General features: G+C 48.4%; 2 protein-coding genes across 3 annotated transcripts in view; one reads left to right on the plus strand and one right to left on the minus strand.

Moving 5' to 3' along the window:
* Window positions 1–7,529, plus strand: part of NAT10 (N-acetyltransferase 10) — a 39,859-nt gene extending 32,330 nt beyond the window's left edge. The window contains exons 23-29 of the mRNA XM_083163654.1: window positions 3,949–4,059; window positions 4,141–4,313; window positions 4,562–4,681; window positions 5,853–5,951; window positions 6,077–6,150; window positions 6,248–6,331; window positions 6,822–7,529. Of these exons, the coding sequence (XP_083019780.1) occupies window positions 3,949–4,059; window positions 4,141–4,313; window positions 4,562–4,681; window positions 5,853–5,951; window positions 6,077–6,150; window positions 6,248–6,331; window positions 6,822–6,921 (761 nt within the window). The 3' untranslated portion in view covers window positions 6,922–7,529. The remainder of the gene's footprint in view (window positions 1–3,948; window positions 4,060–4,140; window positions 4,314–4,561; window positions 4,682–5,852; window positions 5,952–6,076; window positions 6,151–6,247; window positions 6,332–6,821) is intronic.
* The window catches only part of ABTB2 (ankyrin repeat and BTB domain containing 2), a 90,250-nt gene continuing 75,090 nt past the window's right edge, over window positions 7,472–22,631 (minus strand). For both annotated transcript variants that reach the window (XM_083163656.1, XM_083163655.1), the window contains exons 15-17: window positions 21,560–21,628; window positions 17,834–17,947; window positions 7,472–8,189 (exon numbers count right to left, since the gene is read on the minus strand). In XM_083163656.1, coding sequence (XP_083019782.1) covers window positions 7,992–8,189; window positions 17,834–17,947; window positions 21,560–21,628 — 381 coding nt within the window. In that variant the 3' untranslated portion in view covers window positions 7,472–7,991. The remainder of the gene's footprint in view (window positions 8,190–17,833; window positions 17,948–21,559; window positions 21,629–22,631) is intronic.

Consider the following 22,631-nt stretch of genomic DNA (forward strand, 5'->3'; position numbering starts at 1 on the left):
CCTCTGCATGACTGTCAGGGGCTTTGCCCGACAGTGACAAAAGTGGGCGGGCGTCTCACGCTCTTCAGGGACGCTTGGGCTTCTCTAGACCAGGATGCCTGGGTGCTAGACATCATAACACAGGGTTACAAAATCCCTTTCAGAGGGCCACCTCCGAAGAGGTTCATTCCCACATCCTTACCAAAGGAGGCACGGCTGCGTACAGCTCTTGTGAGAGCAGCGCACTCCCTTTTGAAAAAAGGGGTGGTGACACTAGTCCCCAAGACAGAGTGGAAGAAAGGCTTTTACTCCACGCTGTTCCTGGTGCCCAAACCAGACGGGTCTTTCAGACCAATACTAAATTTGAAGTCTCTAAATGCTCATTTATGGGTAGACCATTTCAAAATGGAGTCTCTACGGTCAGTACTCCTGAGTCTGGACCAGGGAGAATTTTTGGCGTCCATGGATGTCCAGGACGCATATTTGCACGTTCCTATACACCCGGAACATCAGACCTTGTTGAGGTTTGCCATAGGAGACCTGCATTTACAATTCCGGGCGTTACCTTTTGGGCTAGCAACCGCGCCAAGGGTATTCACAAAAATAATGTCAGTAATGGCGGCGGTGCTGAGGCTCAGGGGAATCACAGTAATACCCTATTTGGACGATCTCCTGTTCAAAGCAGAGTCAGCAGCCATGCTGCAGAGTCACTTGGCAGAGGCCATCAGTTTTTTGCAGGCTCACGGCTGGATTTTAAATTTGCAAAAATCTCAGTTGGTACCGTCACAAAGGCTCCAATTCTTGGGAGTCATACTGGACACCCATCTTCATCGGGTATTCCTCCCGGAGGTAAAGGCCAGGGATCTGGTCACCCTAGTCCAGGAGATTCTCAGGGCTCAGAGCATTTCAGTATGGAGGTGCCTCAAGCTCCTGGGGAAGATGGTGGCGTCATTCGAGACGCTTCAATTTGCCAGGTTCCACTCTCGGAGGTTCCAATGGAACATCTTGTCAGCTTGGTCAGGAAACACTTTGACCATGAAATCCGAGATGATAGTGCTGTCTTCGGACACCCGAGAATCTTTGAAATGGTGGACAGAAGTAGATTCCCTTCAGTGGGGTCGGTCATTACAGACCTGGGACTGGTTGATAGTAACTACCGACGCCAGTCTCAGGGGCTGGGGGGCAATAGTCCTGGATCTCAGGCTTCAGGGCCTGTGGACGGCAGAGGAATCAGCGTTACCAATCAACATCTTGGAGCTGAGAGCTGTCTGGAAAGTCATTTCCTTGGCGGGAGACAGGTTACAGAACCTCCCTTTGAGGATTCAGACCGACAATGCCACAGCTGTGGCGTATCTGAATCACCAGGGAGGTACACGCAGCAGATTGGCCATGTGGGAGGTATCCAGAATCTTCCTATGGGCGGAACAGAATGTTCCAGCTGTATCGGCTATATTCATCCCAGGAATAGAGAATATAGAAGCCGACTTCCTGAGCAGGGAGGAGCTCAAGGAAGGGGAATGGAGCTTACACCCTCAGGTGTTTCACCAAATCACTTCGATGTGGGGAACTCCGGATGTGGACCTGATGGCATCCAGGATCAACCGTCAAGTGCCCAGGTTCTATGCCAGAACAAGGGATCCACTAGCGGAGGCAGTGGATGCCATGACTATTCACTGGCAGGGAGATCTCCTTTATGCATTCTCACCAGTACCAATGTTACCGAGACTTCTGAAGAAAATACAGGGGCAGAAGGTTCCAGTGATCTTAGTGGCCCCAGATTGGCCAAGGAGATCCTGGTACTCGAGGCTTCAGAGGTTGTCTGTGGACTCATGGCGTCTACCTCTGAGACCAGACCTTCTAAGACAAGGCCCTTTCAATCACCTGGATTCAGATCGATTGATTTTGACGGCCTGGCTATTGAAACCACCATTTTGAAAAGGAAAGGGTTTTCTGAGGCAGTAGTACAGACTATGATAAAAGCCAGAAAAGCTGTATCTTCGGCAAATTATTATAGAGTCTGGAAGACTTACATTCGATGGTGTGAGAGAAGAAAGGCTCATACATCTCATTTTAAGCTATCAAGAATGATGGAATTCTTACAAGATGGTTTTTCATCGGGCCTAAGCCTTCAGTCACTGAAGGTGCAGATTTCGGCCTTGTCCATCTATTTCCAGAAAAAGATAGCCATTTTGCCGGAAATTCAAACCTTTTTACAAGGAGTATCCAGGTTGAAACCTCCATACAAGCAACCAGTAGCACCTTGGGATCTATCACTGGTTTTGGAATGCCTTCAAAAGGCACCTTTTGAACCTTTAAGGTCGGCTGACTTTAAGTTTCTTACGTGGAAGCTAGTGTTTTTGTTAGCAGTAGCATCTGCTAAAAGAGTTTCAGAATTGGGAGCTTTGTCATGTAAATCTCCTTTCTTAATTTTTCATGATGACAGGGCTGTTTTAAGAACAGTGCCTCAGTTTTTACCGAAGGTGGTATCTACCTTCCATTTAAATCAGGAGATAGTTCTACCTGTGTTTCAACCCCCAGAGGGTTCTAAGAAAAGGGACAAGTTGAGAACTTTGGATGTTGTGCGTGCCTTACGCATATATGTGGACAGAGTGAAGAGTGTCAGGAAGACTGACACATTGTTGGTATTGTATGACGTACACAAGATTGGTTGGCCTGCATCTAAGCAGACTATTGCTAGGTGGTTGCGGTCTGTGATAGCCTTTGCATACACCAAAGTGGGTAGACCAGTACCGGCCAAAATAAATGCGCATACCACCAGGTCAGTTGCCACCTCTTGGGCGGTTCGACATGGGGCCACAGCTGAGCAGGTTTGCAGAGCTGCCACTTGGTCATCTGTTCACACATTTGCCAAATTCTATAGATTCCATGAGTTCGCGTCGGAGGACGCATCATTCGGGCGAGCAGTGCTGAGAGCTGCAGACCTGAGCGTACCCTCCCAAAGGACCGGCTCTGGAACGTCCCAGTGTTGAGCTGTGTCACCAGGACCATTGAAAGAGAAAAAGGGATTTTTGTAAGAACTTACCGTTCGAATCCCTTTCTCTGATATGGTCCTGGTGACACAGCGATCCCTCCCTTACGCTCAGTAAGTATGCCAGAAGTTTCATGATGTTCATGTTAAAATGGTTAAAAGTTAACAGTTTTCTGTTATAAAATGTGCATATAATATGTGCAGGCGTTTGTACTGAGTTAATGTATTCCAGTGGCTTTGAAAGATGAACTGAAGAGTCCAGGGATGCAGTAGGGGAGGAGCCTACCCTCTAAAACTTTAGGATAGGTGCCTGGCTCCTTCGGACCCTCCTACATCCCAGTGTTGAGCTGTGTCACCAGGACCATATCAGAGAAAGGGATTCGAACGGTAAGTTCTTACAAAAATCCCTTTTTCACTTCTTTTTTTTTAATCCTGAATTTCGACAGTCGACATGGAAACTGATACTTAGCACCGCATCCCCTCGCATGGCTTACTGCACTCGGCACACTATTTTATTCTCCCACCACACCCCGGTGGATGGTAGGACATGACATACCGCCTGTCGGCTCAAAAAAAAAAAAAAGATGTGAAAAACCCCATGTTGCCCTTTTGACTGTCAACCTAATGCTTGTGTCGACTTTCAATCATGTGGGCCTAATGCTTGTAGACCTAGTGACTGGATCCCATTGGGCTATGGTGAGGAGATGCATGATGGCCAGGGCAGTGACGAATGCTGGAGAAAGAGGGAAATATCTGAAACCTGGACCTGTATGGGGGGGCGCAGACCCTCACACAGACTGGGCCTGTATTAAGGGGAAGTGACCCTCGCACAGACCGGACCTATATGGTGGGAGCGACCTCCACGCACAGACTGGACCTGTATGGGGGGGGGGCAGACCTGCCACGCACAGACTGGACCTGTATCCCCCTCATCCAGCCTCATAGTAACCCTTATCTATTACTTTTTGTTGTTTGTACAGATTTCCGGAGACGGTTCCTGTCTTTACTTTCGTATCAGTTTAGCAATTTCTCTCCCTCGGTGGCGCTGAACATCCTGCAGAACAAAAACGTAAAGAAGGAATGTGAGAGCTGTAAGTTATCGGAGAGGTTCTGTGGTACAGCGTTTATCTGGTGTCTCTGTTCCCGCTGACGTCTCTTCTCTCGCCCGTCAGTGATCGCGCGCTCAGAGCTGGGCTCCACCTTTACGCCATATGACCTGAAGCGGTTGGAGATGTACTCTCAGAATATGGTGGATTATCACCTCATCATGGATCTTATTCCCTCTATTGCAAAAATGATGTTCTTAAAGCGCCTTGGAGGCCTGAGCCTCTCAGCTGCCCAATCTGTGAGTAGTACAAGTATCTTGTGATTCAGAAAACATCCAATTTAGTCTGTGGGCAGGATTCACTGAAGCTTCTAAGAAAAAAAAAAGTAGCAACCAGATACTAGGGATCTATTCTAGACTAGAGAAGCTTCAGTAAATCTACCTCAGTGTCGTCACCTTCATGATCTCTTAGGACACGGTAGTCATTTTATCGCCGATGCTGCATCTGTTATCATAAAAATGTCCTGACCTTTCCCCTTTATCCCCAGGCGTTGCTTCTGGGAATTGGGCTGCAGCACAAGTCTGTGGACCAGCTGGAGAAGGAGATTGAGCTTCCCGGCAGCCAGCTAATGGGGCTTTTCAACCGTATCATACGCAAAATAGTCCAGGTAACAACACTCTCACTAAAGATCCAGGACAGTGTGCTGTGTATAGGGTGCCTATATCATCATACCCTCCAACATGACCCATTCCATTAGGAACAACATGCTCTGTTCCTGGACTTCCCTGCCATTGGCAGTTACAGAGGTAGGGCTCCAGCACAGTCCAATATTCAAAGAGGGGGGTCACATCTACTGTCAGTGAGTCCAGCGCAGTGATGTTTGGAGTGGCAGTAGGTGTGGCTCCCCTTTTTGAATATTGGACTGACCTGCAGGCTCACATCTGTAACTGCCACTGATAAGGAAGTCCAGGAACAGAGCATTTTGTACCTAATGGAATGGGCCATGTTGGAGGGTATGCCTTCAGTCTAATATATACAAGCAAGAAGAAACTAGTGGCAGTCCAGGAACAGAGCATTTTGTATCTAATGGAATGGATCATGTTGAAAGGTATGCATCATTACTGTATTTACTTTCACTTCACTTCATCCCACAAACTAAGAGAAAGTGGAAGAGTGTTAGGTCGGGATTCCAGGATGAGCGTCTCATCTCCGATCTTGTCCTTTTAAGTAGGAAGCAAAATCTTGTGTAGGTGGCAGTCTGCACTCTGGCCACTGTTATGTAGAGGGGGGGTGTTGGGATGAGGGACACTGGGTTGTGGTGTACATAGACCACTAGGTCATTGGTCCTGGGTTTCCTGCATCCAGAATGACAAGTCTGCAGTCCATGTGATTTAGTCAGGCAGACTCACCATTTTGGATGGGTCTGTGCAGCGGTTACTAGGCGCCTGGCTCTTTAGTGCTAGCTTGCCCCTGATGTGGGAGTTTCTGGAGCATCTGACTTCCTACAGATCCGGCCAGAGATCACGTTTATATGATGATTGTGCCCCTAAGCAGACAGTGTGGGTCTGTGGGGTTGTTCATGAGCCACAGTCTAAGGATTTTTTCACACCCTGATGGGCATTTGATAAATGGCATTACGTAAAAGGAAAAATGTAAAGTTGAAATTGACGTGAGCATGCGGCTCTAATCAGCTCCGGTCATGTCAAAGTGGTGGAATCCTTTGTTTCCTCAGCAGAGAAAGTTGAATGGTTCCATACCACAGGCATTGGGACACACCTGTCCCACCCATGTTTTTCCTGCGGAGCTAGATCTAAATGTACTTTTCATTGTCTCTCTAGTTATTCAACAGTATACAGGAGAAAGCGGTGGAGGACACAATGCTGGCCACAAAGGAGGTGGTGATGGAACCTACCTCGAAGTCTCTGAATGAGGATTTGGTGAGTCTTTTTGTCCCTTTTGGAGATGATTCTTATCTGCAGTCACATTCTGTGGAGAACCATTTGGCCCATCTAGTCTACTGGAACGGTCTCTCTAAACCTGATGTTTTCTATATTCCCACTAGGAAGAAGCAGCCAAGGAGTTTCAGCAGAAGCACAACGAAGAAGTGGAAAAGTTAAAAGGGATCGATCTTTCCCAGTGAGTAATGAGCGGACATAATGGTCCATACCGGGAGGCCAATATACTATGCCGGAGGTTCACATTGATCTCAAACTGTTGTCGTTCTTCTATCCAGGTATGTAATCCGGGGTGAGGATGATGAGTGGAGTGAGGTCCTAAAGAACACTGGTCAGAATGCATCAATAGTCAGTGTGAAGAGGTGAGTGTCAGTTTGTGTGTTCTACGTCTATTATGACATGTACATTTTTTGGGGGGCTTTGCGTTAAATAAATGGGTCTTAGGGTTGAATGTGGCGTGTAAGTAATAAGTGATTTTACAGTGGCAATAGCCTTGAATTCTGCAGTGTATTGGCATAAGGGCCAGATGGATCAAGCTTCAAAAATTTATCAAATGGAGAGTGATAAACAGCCAGCCAATCAGCTCCTACCTGCCATGTTATAGGCTGGGTTTGAAAATTGACAGGTAGGTGCTGATTGGCTGGCTGCTTCTCACTCTCCACTTTAACACTTTTTGAAGTTTGATACATCTGATCTTAATAGAGCATTTTGTCACCAGCTTTGTTCGTAACCACAGTGCCGCAGTGGCCAAGCGTTTACACTCTTCCTCTCCGGTGGTTCATCTAAAAGGGTTTCTTTAGTTCATTCCTAGATGTACCATACTGTAAATCATGATCTATGCTTCCTTTTTAGCGACAAGAAACGAAAACTAGAGAAGCCGGAAAGGAACGGGTTTAAGCTGCAAAAGAAGCTTAAGAAAGGCAAAGAGAAGAAGCAGAAGTTTCGGAAGTGAGCGGCTGCGTGTGTGTTCCCAACGCACCCTGTGTCTCCAACAGTAACTCATTTATTGGGAGTAATAAGTATTGCAGAGTCAGTGCTTGCTCCGGATAATGACCTGTTCTCAGCAGGTGATACTGTATATAGCTGACTGTATGCATTGCATATAGCCCATAGTGGCTGGATATATGTACAGAGCTGGTTGTGCACCATATGACCCACAAGCTTTAGGATTGTCCTCAGCTACACAGGACGAGACAGCAGCCAATCAGATGGTAACTAAGATATGAGGTATAAGTGGATTGGCTGCTACTTTCTCACTCTCCACGTTATCACTTATTAACCCCTTCAGTGGTGGGTTTTTTCTGGAGCAGGACATTGCCTACCTATAAGGAACAGCCCGATGCAGCTGAGCCTGGAAAATTTCAGGTCACACCACTAAAAAGGTTAAAGCTTTAGTGCATCTAGTACAAAATGTTTTTTCATAATTATTTGTGTAGTTATTTTTCCTACGGAGTTGGCATTTCCTGTTAATAAAAAAAAGTTAAGAAATGAGACGATTTATATCCTAAATAAAATTTTAATAAAATATGGCGCAATAAATGTCCCGTTTTAACCATCAAATGCTTTTGTATTTTAATTTGCTCTTTACAGACTATTTTCCAGGAATCTGGTCTGTATAAATGTGATAATCTACCGTATGTTGGATTTGTGTTACCCAGTGATCTCTGCAAAGATATTGTGAGATCCGTCATTATTGCGCAGGTCATCGGTAAGGTGCAAATGATTTCCTGTAATATAGAGCAGACCTGTCACCTGCTCATTGCTATGTCTATTTGTTCAGAGACTTTTTTTGTATGGGGTGCCAGCATTATTAGGGGTATATACAAATAATATCCCAGGCACTGTCTTTATCTACATATACTTACAAACCGTTTAATATTCATGACTCATTTACATCCTCCTGTACTGCCCCCTACCCTATCTTAACTCTGAGGTGACCAGTAACTTCCTCCCATCTACGTCGTTGTGTGTCCAGAAGCCTCAGTGTCCCATTTCCTGGCCATTGGGTACACCAGACTCCGCTTATACTCTGCATGAGATGTAAATGTCTTTGATCCGATTGGTCAGTGTGGCTTTTAAGTCCATCAGTGTGTCCAGACCCTGTACTTTGCTGCTGCGCCCGTGGATCAGTTGTTTGAAGGATTCCTGCTCCAGCAGAGTCCTCATGTTTTGGAGAAAGAATCCTTCGCAGAATAGCGCCAGCTCCGGGGCATTGTGGATCTGAATAACAGAAGAAATACATTTTATTAAGAGAGAGTGGGGGTGTGATCTCTAGTGAAAACAGGTGCTGTGTTGTTGCTAATTCTGTATTCATAGAGGAATAACAATACCATAAGACACGCAGCCTTTTATTATACAGGATAGAGAATGCGTAACTTATTAGGGATAACACTGCTCCTCACCTCTACAGGGGGAGCTTGCGGTGACTAGCAATATAAGCGTTGCTCTATTGGGGCACATATAGTTGCTGGCACTGACATCACTATTATGACAGACTGGTAACTAATATATAACAGGATTTTTGTTCATACATTAGGGGACACGTAAGATGTTCCCTATAGTGGTGGGGCTGCACTGAGAATGGAACAACCAAAAGCCTATGCCCGAAGTCACAAACGTATAAAGACATAAAAGGTGGGGTAGAAGACCACGTTGGAGAGCTGCCCTGCTGAGACATCCTCAAAAACAACAATGAAATCACCAGGGCTGCACATAGGACACCCCAAAGAAATGTTCGGACATCGGGAGAGTTCAATTTACCATATGAGGTTCAGGTGTCTTTTTCTCCTTCGGGAGACATCAGGGGCCACAGCGTTACAGTGGGTAGTAAGGAGATGGGAGAGCACCAGCACCATAGAGGTTAAACTTGAACTGCCTCCCAGGCAGCCGGGCTCCTCCCCTCCTCTACCCCGCCTCCAGGCCAGGAAGCTCAGTTTTTTCGGGTGCTGGCAGGAGCCAGATGCACCTAATAGAGGGGCTGCTATTTAGCAGCCTAACTTGATTTTTATATTTTATTTTTCATTTTTCTTTTACACTGACTTGTGTCAGTGACAGAGCAGCAGCACTGGGGGTCTGCACAGACACCTGCGCTGCTGCTCCATCACCCGGGTCCGGAGCTGCATCGCCACTCGAGGGTGGGGACCTGCAGCGGCCCCCGGGCACTGGGGAGCCACAGCCGCCACCGGACGCCGGGGACCTGACAAAGGTAACGCGCTCCCCGCTGGGAGCGCGCGCGATTGCGCTTGCTGGGCATTGCGGCTGCAGCAGTTCGGCGGGGGGGACCGCCGACTGCGCTGACAAGCGGACGGCTGGTTCGCCACCCGCTCCCGCTGGACCACCAGGGAAACGGTTTGTGGGCAGCGGCGCCAGGTATGCGGGGCCGCCCGGTAGCGCCGGACCCCTGCCATTTTTACCTGCGCCGCATGTGGACACCTCCCTGGGGGCCATTTGTCAGCAGGGGGAGAAGGCTCCCCCCACATCAGCCTCTCCACCCGGGGACAGTAGGCAGGGAACTGTGCTTGGCGCACAGAGAGTTCCCGCCACTGAGATCCCTTCCTGCCTGCCTGCGACATGTGAGGAGGGACACGGAGGAGCTCATAGCCACCCGGAGTTCCACTCCTTCACTGCCAGGTCATTTGGGCATGTCCCCCCTGTACCCCTCCTTCGGGACACGGTACAGTACTGTGCTCTGAAAGGAGCCTTGTGCCATTAATTGCATTGCCCTTGTATGCTGCATTGTTTGTTAACAGTGTAGCTGCCTGTCAGTTTAATCTGTGTTACACTGTACTATATGGCCATGTATTGCTGGTTAGGTCATGCTGACTTAACATGTGTGGAGGGACACAGAGAGCTTATCAAGCCAGTCTGGGGTTCCACTCCTTCACTGCCTGGGCTCCCCTGTAATAATCTCCTCCAGGAGTCAGGTTACAGAGCAGACAGAGTTCAAACTGTGGGCACAGCAGAGCCAAGTGCAACATTGTATCCTGTGAATTAACACCATCACTGCCTGTCGGAAGCATAAAGGTCAGAGCGGATGGTGTAATGGTTAGCATTGCTGCATCACAGTGCAGAGGTCATGGGTTCGATTCCCAACATGACCCAGACTGTGCAGAGTTTATCTACCTGTCAGATACAAGCTGGCTGTCAGATGCAGACTGCGTTGTCTGTACCATATAGACTGCCAGTATATCCACTGCACCTGTATATATAACTGCACTGTATGTCTATATCACTGCTTTGTATGTCTATTACAAGCTGGCTCAGATGCATACTGCATTGTCTGTACCGTATAGACTGCCGGTCTATATCACGGCAGCTGTCTATTGTATGTATATCACTGCACTGTCTATATCACTGCATTGTATGTATATCACAGGCTGGCTGTGCACTGTGTAACACTATCACTGCCTGTCAGAAAGGCTGCCTGCCAATGATTGCTATATGTGCCTAGTACTAGCTTACTGCGTACTGTGGGGGCAGCACAGCTCGGGTCGTGGGTTCAATTCCCACTATGACCCTAACTGTGCAGAGTTTGTACGTTCTCTCCGTGTTTTAGTGGGGTTACTCCGTGTACTCCGGTTTCTTCCCACAATGCAAAATTTAAAACAGAAGTATGCTGTGTTAGCCGTACAAATGGGCCAAATGTCTACGCCACCGCAAGGTATACGTAGTACCAGCTTACGGTGTATGGCTTGAACACTATCTCTGTTGGTCAGAGAATACTGTGTTAGCGGTACCATATAGGCTACCCGCCTATTCTATGGCATTGTATGCCTTCTATACTTGTAGTACATTGTCTTACCTGTGCTTTAGCAGCCGGTTCACAGTGCTATAATACTGCAACGTCTTCCAGGGGTACCAGTCCCAGTGACTCTGGGGCTCCGGCGCGGATGTCTTGTACATCCTGTAATGTTGGCCTATGCCCCCATTACTAGTACAGTACGGCTTATACGCAGGCTGCTACAATGCCTGGGCGATGCCCACAGGTACAGCCTCCTCTAGAAAACAGGAGCCTGCTTGGGCCACGTTCTTTACTCCGTTGCCGGTGCAGCTAGTAGCAGTAGCAGCCTCATCCCTTGGCTGAGTGCTTATCTGCCTCCAGACAAGGTCCCCAGAAATGCCGTCCCCATCCTTGGCGGGTGTAGCTCCCCGCACAGTGGAAGCGCTCTGTACCTGCAGGTAGACGCAGATACCCCCGTCATCCAGACTCCTCCGTCAGCAGACACAGAGAGGAGGACACCTGGGATTAGCATTGTCTAGAGGGGACCGTCGACGACGGTATGGAAGATGGGGGGCCTGTGATAAGGTGAATCCCCCCCACCTCGTCTTGAGGTGCCGACCTTGGTCTCAGCTGTCAAATAGGTCCTTACCTTAAACGACCCCGCTGAGCCGCCTACACCTTTGGGTGTCTCCCTAGGTGTTTTCTGGGTTTATTCCGTAAATCTGTGAACTCGACTAAGGTCATCAGTTGGGAGATTCCTAACAGGAAGTTTAGCTTGCCATCGGCGGTTTCCCTTCCTTTTACCCCCTTCCACAGGAGGACATAGTCCCCTGGGAGACTGTCCCTAAAGTGGACGCACTCCTGCCCCAGGCATCTGCTTGGGTGGCTAAGGCCTTAGTTGCGTGAGCAACTTCTCTCACAGCGGACGCTGCATAAGAGGTGTCGGAGGAAACCCTGCTGCCTCCTATTGAGTATCAGGTGACACTTTACCTGGGGGTGACGGCTCTGGAAATTACACCAATCGCCTCCAGAGGGTCACCCTCGGCCATAGCTGCACACACATACCAGTGTCTGTGCTCTTGGAAGGCCTGAACTTAAAGTCCCTTTTGAGGGTTCCTTTTTATTTGGGCCAGTGCCAAATATGGGGGCCGGTTTAGATACCATTCGGCAGAGGATATCCCTTCTGGGGGATTGCCATCTGGCTCTACAGTCCAGGATCAGACATCTCTTGTCCCCCTGGCAGGTGTCTGTGCATGCCTGCGTGGGGTCCCTGGGGTTGGTGGATTGGCCTTCGAATTGGCAGAATAGGCTCAGTTCCATACCAACCCTCTACAATACTGTCCAAGGAGCAGCACGGATAGTGTAGTGGTTAACATTACTGCTTCACTGCGCTGAGGTCATGGGTTCGATTCCCACCATGGCCCTAACTGTGCGGAGTTTGTATATTCTCCCCAGACTTGCATGGGTTTACTCCTGGTACTCCGGTTTCCTCCCACAATATCCATGCCCAGAAGTTCGCCTGGTCTCCAGCAGGGCCCCCCTTTCCTGGGGGCTTCTGGACGGGACCTCGCTACTGGAGCCATGCATGCTAGCCTCCCGTGTTTGGGGGGTGGTCACTTCGCAAAGGTCGTTCCAGGGTCTCTGGACCACTCTAGTGGCCCAGCCCTCCATCATCGTCCTCGAACTAAAGACAATCTTCCGGGCAGTCCGCTTGGCGGAACCCTAACTTAGGGGTTGGCCGGTGCAAGTCCAGTCGGACATTGCGACAAGGGTGGCATATGTTAACCACCAGGGTGGCACTAGTTGTCAGCCCACTATGACAGAAGCATCCGGCATCTTTCAGAGATGATCCCTGCTTTTTCAGAAATTTTTATCCTGGTAGTCCAGAATTGGGTGGCGGTCTTCCTCGGCCGTCAGACCTGTGATGCCGACGACTTGACCCCCCTTAGAGTGATGTTTCAGATGCTGGTACAACGGTGGGGCCCAACCGAGGTGGCCTTGACAGCCTCTCGCCATACCCTCAAAGCACCACTGTGCGGGTCCTGGTCTTGCGACCCGGAGGGGGGGGGCTTGCCTGGTAGACGCCCTGTCCGCTCCGTGGCCGTCCACACTGATGGCGCCTTTCCACCACTTTCCTCCTTTTGCGAATGTCTCGCAAGCTGAAGCCGGAGGGCGGCACATTGATTCTGGTCGCTCCACCTTGGCCCAGACGGATCTGGTTTTCGGATCTGCAGTCAGTAGCCCCTCCTATTCGCTTACCCCTGGACACAGGCATGCTCTCATGGTCCGCCTCTCTCTTTCGGCTTTGAGGCACTTGGCTTTGACGGGGTGGCTGTTGAGACCTCCCGGGTAAGACCCAGCGGGTTTCACTCCACCATGCTCAGGGCGAGGAAACCTCCCTAGATGGGGTGTACCATCGCATATGGAGGGCTTACTTTTCCTGCTGCGAACCCTACGCTTCAGATTCCGGGACTTACTACCTGGCTAGGGTTCTGTCCTACTTGCAGAAGGGTCTGGAGGCTGGGTTGCGTTGATCATCTTTAAAGGTTCGGATTTCAGCCTTGCACATCTTGTTCTGTCGACGGGTGGCCCTGTCGACGGATGTCTGTACATTCCTGCAGGATGTCTTGCATATCCAGCCTCCCTTAGTTACCCCAGTTGCCCCCTGGGATCTCTCTAATCCTGACTTCTTCAGGGCCCACCTTTTGTGCCCTTGCGGTCGGTGGACCTGTGTTGACTCGCCTGGAAGATTGTTTCCTTGTTGGCGATAGCTTTGGCCAGGGGAGTCTCTGACCTGTCAGCTCTGTCCTGTAAGTCCTTGGTTCTTGGTTATAACCGGGCAGTTTTCCCTACCGTCCCTTCTTAACTACCTTAAGTGGTGTCCGGCTTTCAGGTCAACCAGGACATTATTGTTCCGGCATTTAGACAGTCTGTTGTTACTACGGCTTGGTCCTCCTTGGACGTTGTCCGGCCGGGGCGCATTTATGTGCTATGTGCACCGTTCTAGGCTGTTGCACTAGTCAGACTCTCTCTCTCTTTGTACTATATGGTGTTCGGATGAGAGGGTGGCCCGCCTCTACGCAAACTACTGCCCGCTAGAGTCGCTCTGGCAGGCATATTTGGACACCTCCCTCCCGGTTCCGGCAGGGATTCAGGCACATTCCGTTAGGTCTGTGGAGGTGTCCTGGGCTGTAAGAGGCGGTGCTAAAGTTGAGCAAATTTGCAGGGCGGCGACTTGGTCGTCCGCCATTACTGTCTTGCGTTTTTACGCTTTTGACACGTTTGCCTCCCAGGACTCGGCCTTTGGCCAGAGTGTGTTGGCTGCGGCACAGGCGCGTCCCCACCCATAGGTGGCTGCTTTAGGACGTCCCACTGTAACGCTGTGGCCCCTGATGTCTCCCGAAGGAGAAAATGAGATTTATGTCTTACCTGGTAAATCTCTTTCTTCGAGGACATCAGGGGCCACAGGGATCCCTCCCTGCCGCGCCTGCTTTACTTCCGTTATGGTTAAGTTATGATTATGTTATATTATCCCTCGGTTGAGGGTACTAACATGTTCAGAATGTGTTTCTGTGCGGTGCTTCTCTTCCTTCTATCTTGTCTCCTGCCTTGGCTTGTTAAAAAAACTGAGCTTCCTGGCCTGGAGGCGGGGTAGAGGAGGGGAGGAGCCCGGCTGCCTGGGAGGCAGTTCAAGTTTAACCTCTATGGTGCTGGTGCTCTCCCATCTCCTTACTACCCACTGTAACGCTGTGGCCCCTGATGTCCTCGAAGAAAGAGATTTACCAGGTAAGACATAAATCTAATTTTTTCTTCTAAGTGAAAGCTGAAGATCCAAATTTAGACCCATCTCTAGAAAAGATAGGACCAGAGCAAGAATCTGCCTGGGTGCGAAGCAAACACTGACGGACCCTCACACATTGTGAGAAATATTGTTTGGAAGAGGACATTCAGGCTTAAATGACCCAGAGAACAGTACTTGAAATAACTAGCTCCTAGGACAAATGCCTGAAGAGCCAGCTTGAATGGAGAGGCTGGCTGTTCCCAAGGAAAGGATAGGTCCTAGGACGGAATGTCTGATCTGACACTACCCAGTAGATCTTGATACTGAAGCGCAGAAACATCCTCTCATTGATATCCGATAAACCAGGAACTCCCAAACTGCAACCTAACCATAACGGCATGACCGCCAAGCAGATGAAGTGTGTTACAATTATGACAGAAATTGATTATGCTCTACCATTCCAGACGTAGAAACTAGTATACAGTAAAACTTATAGGATTTCCATAGTGTAGCGATACAAGGCTATGACTGCATAATATCATTGACAGGCAAGATCCCAAATCTTTCTACATAGAGGGAAAACCTGAAGAACTGTGGAATCAAGTAAGGTTTTCAATGTATCCTGCCCTTTAGACAGACTCCAATAAGAATGTATTGAAATAACAATCTTCCAGAGATCTACAGTGACACAGAAAAGTTCCCTGAGGACCCCTGGTGACTGGCTAAGAAGAAGTAACTTTCGGATAAAGGGAGTGGGATGTTGTGTGCTCTTGGGGAGGGCACAGAAAGTACACTTGGTCATAGCTTCCCCTGCCTTGCAGCATGCCTGGGGCATGTTTCTGCTCCTTACCTCCTCCACTCACCCATCAAAGTTATATTTACTAAAGCTTCTAAAAATGAAAAAGGGGATGTTGTCAGTTGTTCCCATACGAGATAATGAACTGGCATGCTGGATGTTTCAGGATGCCAATTATCCCTCTGTACCAGAAGCAGGAGTAAAAGTAATACCCCTTTTACACCGCCACAAAAACCCGGGTTTTTCCTTTGTGGACCCGGGTCAGCAGCGGTGTAAAAGAGGTTAACCCATGTCCCTTTACACTAGACTTCTGACCAGGGTAGAACATGGGAAGGACTTGGGTAGAGGACAGTATAAACTGGTATGCTAGGTCATCCAACCTGGCTCCCATTTACAGCAATGGGGGGGGGGGGGGGGGGGCAACCTGCGGACCACAGTGTCCTGCAGTCAATATGGAGGATGGGTGGGGGGTGCTCACAGCCTCTGCTTCTGTACTCTGCAGACAGCAGCGGAGGCAGTGAGGAGGTTAATTGATGCCTGTGTGCAGCATCCATTCACCTCAGGGATGGGGGGTGCATGGGGTTGGGAGCAGCTCAGCAGCTTAACTTGGTGCTGGGCTCTTGCCCACAGCGTGACGATCATTGGTCCCGTTGCTTGGAGATTATATCATCTCCAAGCGCCGCCCCTGTTTACGCTGTGGGTAGGCACCGCAGTGTAAACAGAGCAAATCCCGGATCCATCCTGGCTTGGACCCGTGTTCCGAATGCCAAGTTGGATTTGGGTATAAGAGGACTTCTACAGCTTTAGTATAATTCCCATACCTCCATTCTAATGAACAAGAATGACAACTCTGGGGACCAGGAGAGAGTGCGAGGACTCTCCAAAATCTCTTCCACAGTTCCCAGTATTGGAAAGTTAGTGTATTCATGGGAAACTGAATATCTGTATCCATTGCGATGTGTTCCCCATACATCCAGAAAGAGTGGAAGCCTGGCCCAAGGCTCCCCATAACAGGATCTAGAGTTCCTAGGAGATAAATTAACTAAGAACAAGGTGTGCAAAATGTAATGATCTGGATTTATGCTATATTTATCCCTACCTATGACAAGCCTATAGTCTAAGATGACTTTCTGGGCAGGACAATTTTCTTGCCACAATCTATGTGGTCTGTTCAGACATACGTATGTTTATCATATAGGTCGTTGGTTGATACAATCGCACAAGACTGTGTATGACTATCAATCACAGTAACGTATAGGCCCCCTGTTTATAGTTGTAAGACTGTACAATTGAGGTAGATTCAGGGGTGTGCTACCACTGACAAATTACACATACATCAAAAGAGACACTAAGAAAAGATTTGTCGTGGGGTGGTGCATCAAATCAAAGAAATCAGTCATAAAATATAACTTTTATTAATATCATTAAAGCGAGCAAAATATTAAAATACACATCTAAGACTTGTGCGTGTTAAAACTACACTTGCGGGCTTTATTAATTCTGTATTGTAAAAACCAGCACTCTTACAGCTAATACACTTTATTGTGGTAAGGATACTCAATATAGTCTGATTTTCCTATTGCATATCGAGCACAATTAGCTGCTCTGTACATGGATGTTGTATACAATTGTATCAGTTTGACTAAAGAGAATCCAGTACTGTTTGTTAGTGGGGATGATATTATATCCCCTTAAAAAGAAATATAAACAAGTCATTTATGTCCTAATTGAATAATTAGGACATCAACAGGCAGCCTTATATTGCAAATATATGCAAGTAATACCATAATTGTTCAATTAAGGGCCGTGTTCTGTAACATAATAACAAGCAACACAGCAGCGCTATTTAGAGTGACATATACAGTCTTACACAAAATATAGAAAAATATCTGATACACTGCACTGATTTTTCTGCAGGCACAAGTGACATGCAATGTGTAAAAGATTGAGTTGTTTGAACATAAATCCGACATCAGATTAATCGGCAGAATAATTATTCAATTAGGACATAAATGACTGCCTCTTTTGTTTATATTTCTTTTTAAGGGGATATAATATATCATCCCCACTAACAAACAGTACTGGATTCTCTTTAGTCAAACTGATACAATTGTATAAATAATGCTTGTACAGAGCAGCGAATTGTGCTCGATACAAAATAGGAAAATCATAGAGTATACTGAGGGATTCAGTATGAAATCCCGGCATTCAAAATCCCGACCGCCAAAATCCTGACAAGGGGGGACGTTTATGTTTTTTTTCCTTTTAAAAATGCATCTTAAATACATGAATTGAATGGTCCATTACAACGTTTTCTGGCAGAAAATTCCAAATCCTGACAGCCCTGACTGAAGTATCCTTTCCAGCATTGGGTACTGACCCTTCCACAACTGCGACCGAGACAGACTGATCGAGGCCAGAGGGGACGTCACAGACCCTCCCTGGATTTTTGCTATTTGTGTTGCTATACTTATTTGCGCATGCACAGCCATTCTATAATTGATAACATTTCACATTTACACATCAGCGATCAATTCAGGCCCACAACCCATTTTCTGCTGTCTCACCTTGGCGTACTTGTAGATACTGACACAGTTGTCTATGTCTATGTTCTGTGAGCAAATGATTTCACAGTGTCGCTGCAGAGCATCGAGCTGGAAGTGGCTGGCCGCAGACAGGAGCTGAGGAGAGAGACAGGTATGACTGTCATTGTACATAGAAGGTAAGGTCAGCATCTCTAGACCTTTTGCACCGCCAAACCCCCCCCCCCCCCACACCATTGCCATCAATGTCAGCATACTATAATTATGCATGGTTTTAACTATCGACGGCCATCCCTTTTGCTTGGGAGGAGAGACCCCACGCCCTTTTTTTTCTTAATTTTTTTTTTTTTTTTTTACAAAAAAGTGCACACTTCTATGTCTAAATAGATAACATTATTACTAAAACCTGCACATGTCTTAAAAAAAAAAATTACATTTTCATGACGAAGATACGCCACAAATTGCATGCAATTTATTCTTCGGGACACTTTAGGGGCCACAGGGCTAACGTAGTGATGGAGTTGTAGAGAGCATTTCAACACCTAAGAAGTTAAACTTCTTCCTGCCTCCCAGGCAGACCAGGCTCCTCCCCTTCTCTACCCCGCCTCCAGTCCAGGAAGCTCAGGTTTTGTTTTTTATTTTTTTTGGTGCTGGCAGGAGCCAACATGCACCTTACAGAGAGCCTGCAATAAGCAGCCTTACTGCCTTAATTCAGTTTTATTTTTTTAATTCTTATTTTTACACTGACTGGTGACAGAGCAGCAGCGCAGGGGGTCTATTAGACACCAGCACTGCTGCTCCATCACCCAGGCCCGGCAGCTGCAGGACCACGCATCGGTGTGTCATCGCAGCCAGCCCCGGGCACTCGGACACCAATTGTAGGTGCTGGGGTTGTAGCGGCTGTGGTAGCCGGGCGCTAGGGACCGCCGGGCTGTGCTAGCAAACGGACGGCTGGTCCGCCACCCGCTCCTGCTGGTCCGCCACCCGCTCCTGCTGGTCCGCCACCCGCTCCTGCTGGTCATCTTCCTTGGCGGCCATTTGTTAGCCACACAGCCCCTCCCCTGGGGACAGTAGGACGTAGGGTGACCAACTCATCCCTTTAATCCGGGACACATATTAATTACACAGTTTCTGTGGCAGTTTAAAACCAGGTGAAATGGAGTCTTGAGGTGTGGCAGTTTAAAATCAGGTGAAAGCCAGTCACAGAACTTGTGTAATTAATATGTGTCCCGGATTAAAGGGATGAGTTGGTCACCCTAGTAGGACGGCATATCCACATAGATTCCCACCACTGATCCTTCCTGCCTGGCAGCACATGTGGAGGGACACTGAGAGCTTATCAGCCACCCGGTGATCCACTCCTTCACTGCCAGAGACAGTACTCCCTGTACCTCTCGTTGACAGGTTACAGAGCTTGTTCTCCAGTCATCCATAGCTGCTTAAGTAGCTTAGTGCCATCTTTCATTGCAATGCTGCTGTATACTGTGTACTGCTTTAACACTATCACTGCCTGTAAGAATTACATTGTATTAACTGTGCCCCAGCACTGCTGTCTTGTATGGCCTGTAATACTGGCCTTTCCCCCCCAGGGCTAGAAGGTTTTGAAGGTACAGGTTTCGGCTTTGTCCATCTTGTTCAGTCATATGTTGGCGCTGTTGCTGGGTTTCCGCACGTTCCTGCAAGGTGTCCTACATATCCAGCCTCCCTTGGTTCCCCAGGTAGACCCATGGTACTCGCTGCTCTTCAGGCCCCACCGTTTGAGGCCTTCCGGTCAGTGGACCTTTGTTGGCTCACCTGGAAGACTGTTTTCCTGTTGGCGAGTGCTTCGGGCCAGGAGGGTGCCCTGTCCTGTGGGTCACCATTCCTGATCTTCCACTGATTGGGTGGTTCTTTGAACCATTCCTTCTCACCTCCCTAAGGTGGTGTCCAGGTTTCACCTCAACCAGGAGATTGTGGTTCTGGCCTTTAGAGGGCTGGAAGCTTCTCCTGAACAGACCTCCTTGGATGTCGTCTGTGCATTGCGCCCCTATGTGTGCAGCACGAAGTCTTTTCGCAAATCCGACTCTTAGAGCTCTATGGGTTTCAATAGAGGTTGGCCTGCTACTAAGCAGATGATTGCCCTCTGGATTTCTCTCTTGGGCACCTCCCTCCTGGTTCCTGCAGGGGTACTGGCCCTTTCCATGAGGTCTGTGGTGGTGTCTTGGGCTGTTCAGGGTGGTGCAACAGCTGAGAAAATTTGCAGGGCGACGACAATACTTTCTTGCGCTTTTACGCATTTGATATGTTTACCTTCCAGGACTTGGCTTTTGGGCAGAGTGTACTTGCTGCGGCATAGGCGCGCCCCCACCGTTAGGTGGCTGCTTTAGGATGTCACTACATTAGCCCTGTGGCCCCTGACGTGTCCAGAATAAAATGAGACGTGTCTTACCTGTTAAATCTTTATTTGAGGACGTCAGGGGCCACAGGTATCCCTCCCTGCCGTGCCTGTTTTAGTTATGTTAACGTTTCCGTTAAAGATTTGGTTACATAGTTCCCTGTTGGGTGTACTAACTTGTGTTCAGAATGTGTTTCTGTATGGTGTTTCTCTTGTCTCCTGCCTTGGCTTGTTAAAAACTGAGCTTCCTGGCCTGGAGGTGCGGTAGAGGAGGAGAGGAGCCTGGTCTGCCTGGGAGGCAGAAAGTTTAACCCCTTAGGTCAGGCATGTCCAAAGTCAGGCCCCGGGGCCAAATGCGGCCCGCGCTGTCATTTCAAGCGGCCCGCAGCCTCCAGCTGGAAGCGGGCAGAGCATCAGATGTGGGAAGCACAGCACAGGATACTAAAGGTGGGGCCCCAGCGAGCGCACCTTTACCTTGCTGTCTGCTGCAGTGAGGAGGTGCTGGCCGCCACAGTCAGATGTGCTTTGTGTCCTACCCCTGCTGGGGGGAAGCTTGTTCCCGCAACATGCAGAGCAGAGGAGGGCAGCAGCGGGAGCCCAAGCATCTCCTGTCCTTGCAGTTCCTGCTTTGCCTCTCCTTCCTCTGGCTCACACAAGGGGCTGTGAAACATACAGAGAAGGGAGGGGGCAGAGTGGGGGACATACAGTGAAGGATAGTCAGGCTGGGGGACATACAGTGAATGGAGGCAGTGATGGACATTCAGAGAAGGGGGAGCAGGGGCAGGCTCGGGGACATACAGTGAATTGGGGGCAGAGTTGGGTACATAGTGAATTGGGGTCATACAGTGAATGGAAGTCATACAGTGAAGGAGGGTCAGGCTTGGGGATATACAATGAATGGAGGCACTGATGGACATTAAGAGAAGGGGGACAGAGTAAATGGGTGCAGAATGGGGAACATACAGGGAATGGGGGACATACAGTGAAGGAGGGGCAGGCTGGGGGACCATTCTGATGTGATTAATGATTCAAAGAATGTCAGGCTGAATGGTCGGCCCACACACATTTACACTTCACCAAATCTGGCCCTCTTCGCAAAAAGTTTGGACACCCCTGCCTTAGGTGCTTGAATGTTCTCTCTCTCCCACTCCACTACACAGCGTTAGCCCTGTGGCCCCTGACGTTCTCGAAGAGAGATTTAACAGGTAAGATGTAAATCAAATTTTCTGACTATTTCTAAAAATTCACACCCTATTACATATGCGAAGTTCAGAAAAAAAATTGCACATTTAACATGTGCGATATGGTGCAATTTTTTTTAAGCGGTCTAAAAAAAACTCCTACATCTCGCCCCTGGACTATGGCAGCTAACTTACCTCTAGAATAGCCGCTGTTGGCACGCGTATCGACTCTGCGCCTCCGTAGTATAAGTACTGCATCAGCATCTGCAGGAGAGAGGACAGCAAGAGTTACCGCATCCCTATGTCACTCATACCAGGGGGGATGCACACACACACACACACACACACTTCCTGCAGGTCCCAGAGCGCCAAATTCTGCTCATAGCAATACCCTGATGAGAGTTGTCGGTAACTGGAAGGTGACCATAAGGTGCATGATTGCTGCTAAATATGGGGGTCAGTTTAAGGAAAAGAGACTAGCATTTGTCCGGCGCTGTAGCTGGAAATTTTTATCCCCTTGTGGATTGTATTGAACTTTTATATTTTGTTTTTAAACCAACGTTTAGTTGAAACTGGTCTCTGGCATTCAGTGCAATGCGCATGTGAGATCAATGTCATTCACATTCGTCCCCTTTCCTCTTTAAATCCATCTTTGCCGTTTTGATCAGATCATAATGAGCAGATTCCGACCCTGGGCCTTTATACTGTATCAGTCTGTGCCCGGCAGAGACATCTCCTCCTCACTCTGCTGTGCTAAGGTCATTATACAGGGATCAGAACCTGGAGTAACACAAGTACCAGCAGTCAGGGGTCCCAGTGGCTGCTATCTCTATAAGACTATCCCTGGATTCCCTTTCAGACAGCTGGTCTCTAGGACACTTCAATATTTCTACAATTCTTCCTCCAATGATCGTTTCTCCATATTTCCTGGACCTATTACAGATTTATGTATTAAATGGAAATCCAGGCCTGAGAATGCAGGGTAATGGCTGTTACCATGCGCGCCCCTGGCCTTCATCGTCTGGAAAACGGACTAAATGAATGAAATGCGGAGATTCTCCCGGGTTCCTCTGATAACTGAGTGATACAAGAACACACCTGTAATACTCATTATGTCGGAGGTAACGGAGTGAGCAGGGAAATGGTCTACATGTGAATGTGTACATGGTTCTTGTAGCCAGGAGGCTTGTCCTGATATGTACTGTCAGATCATGGCAGAGTATCAGGGGCATGTAATTCATGGTCACAGAGCAGTAATACAGGCTAG

Source organism: Crinia signifera, chromosome 11 (assembly GCF_055691185.1).
Source record: "Crinia signifera chromosome 11, ASM5569118v1, whole genome shotgun sequence".
In the NCBI taxonomy this organism is placed as follows: domain Eukaryota; kingdom Metazoa; phylum Chordata; class Amphibia; order Anura; family Myobatrachidae; genus Crinia; species Crinia signifera.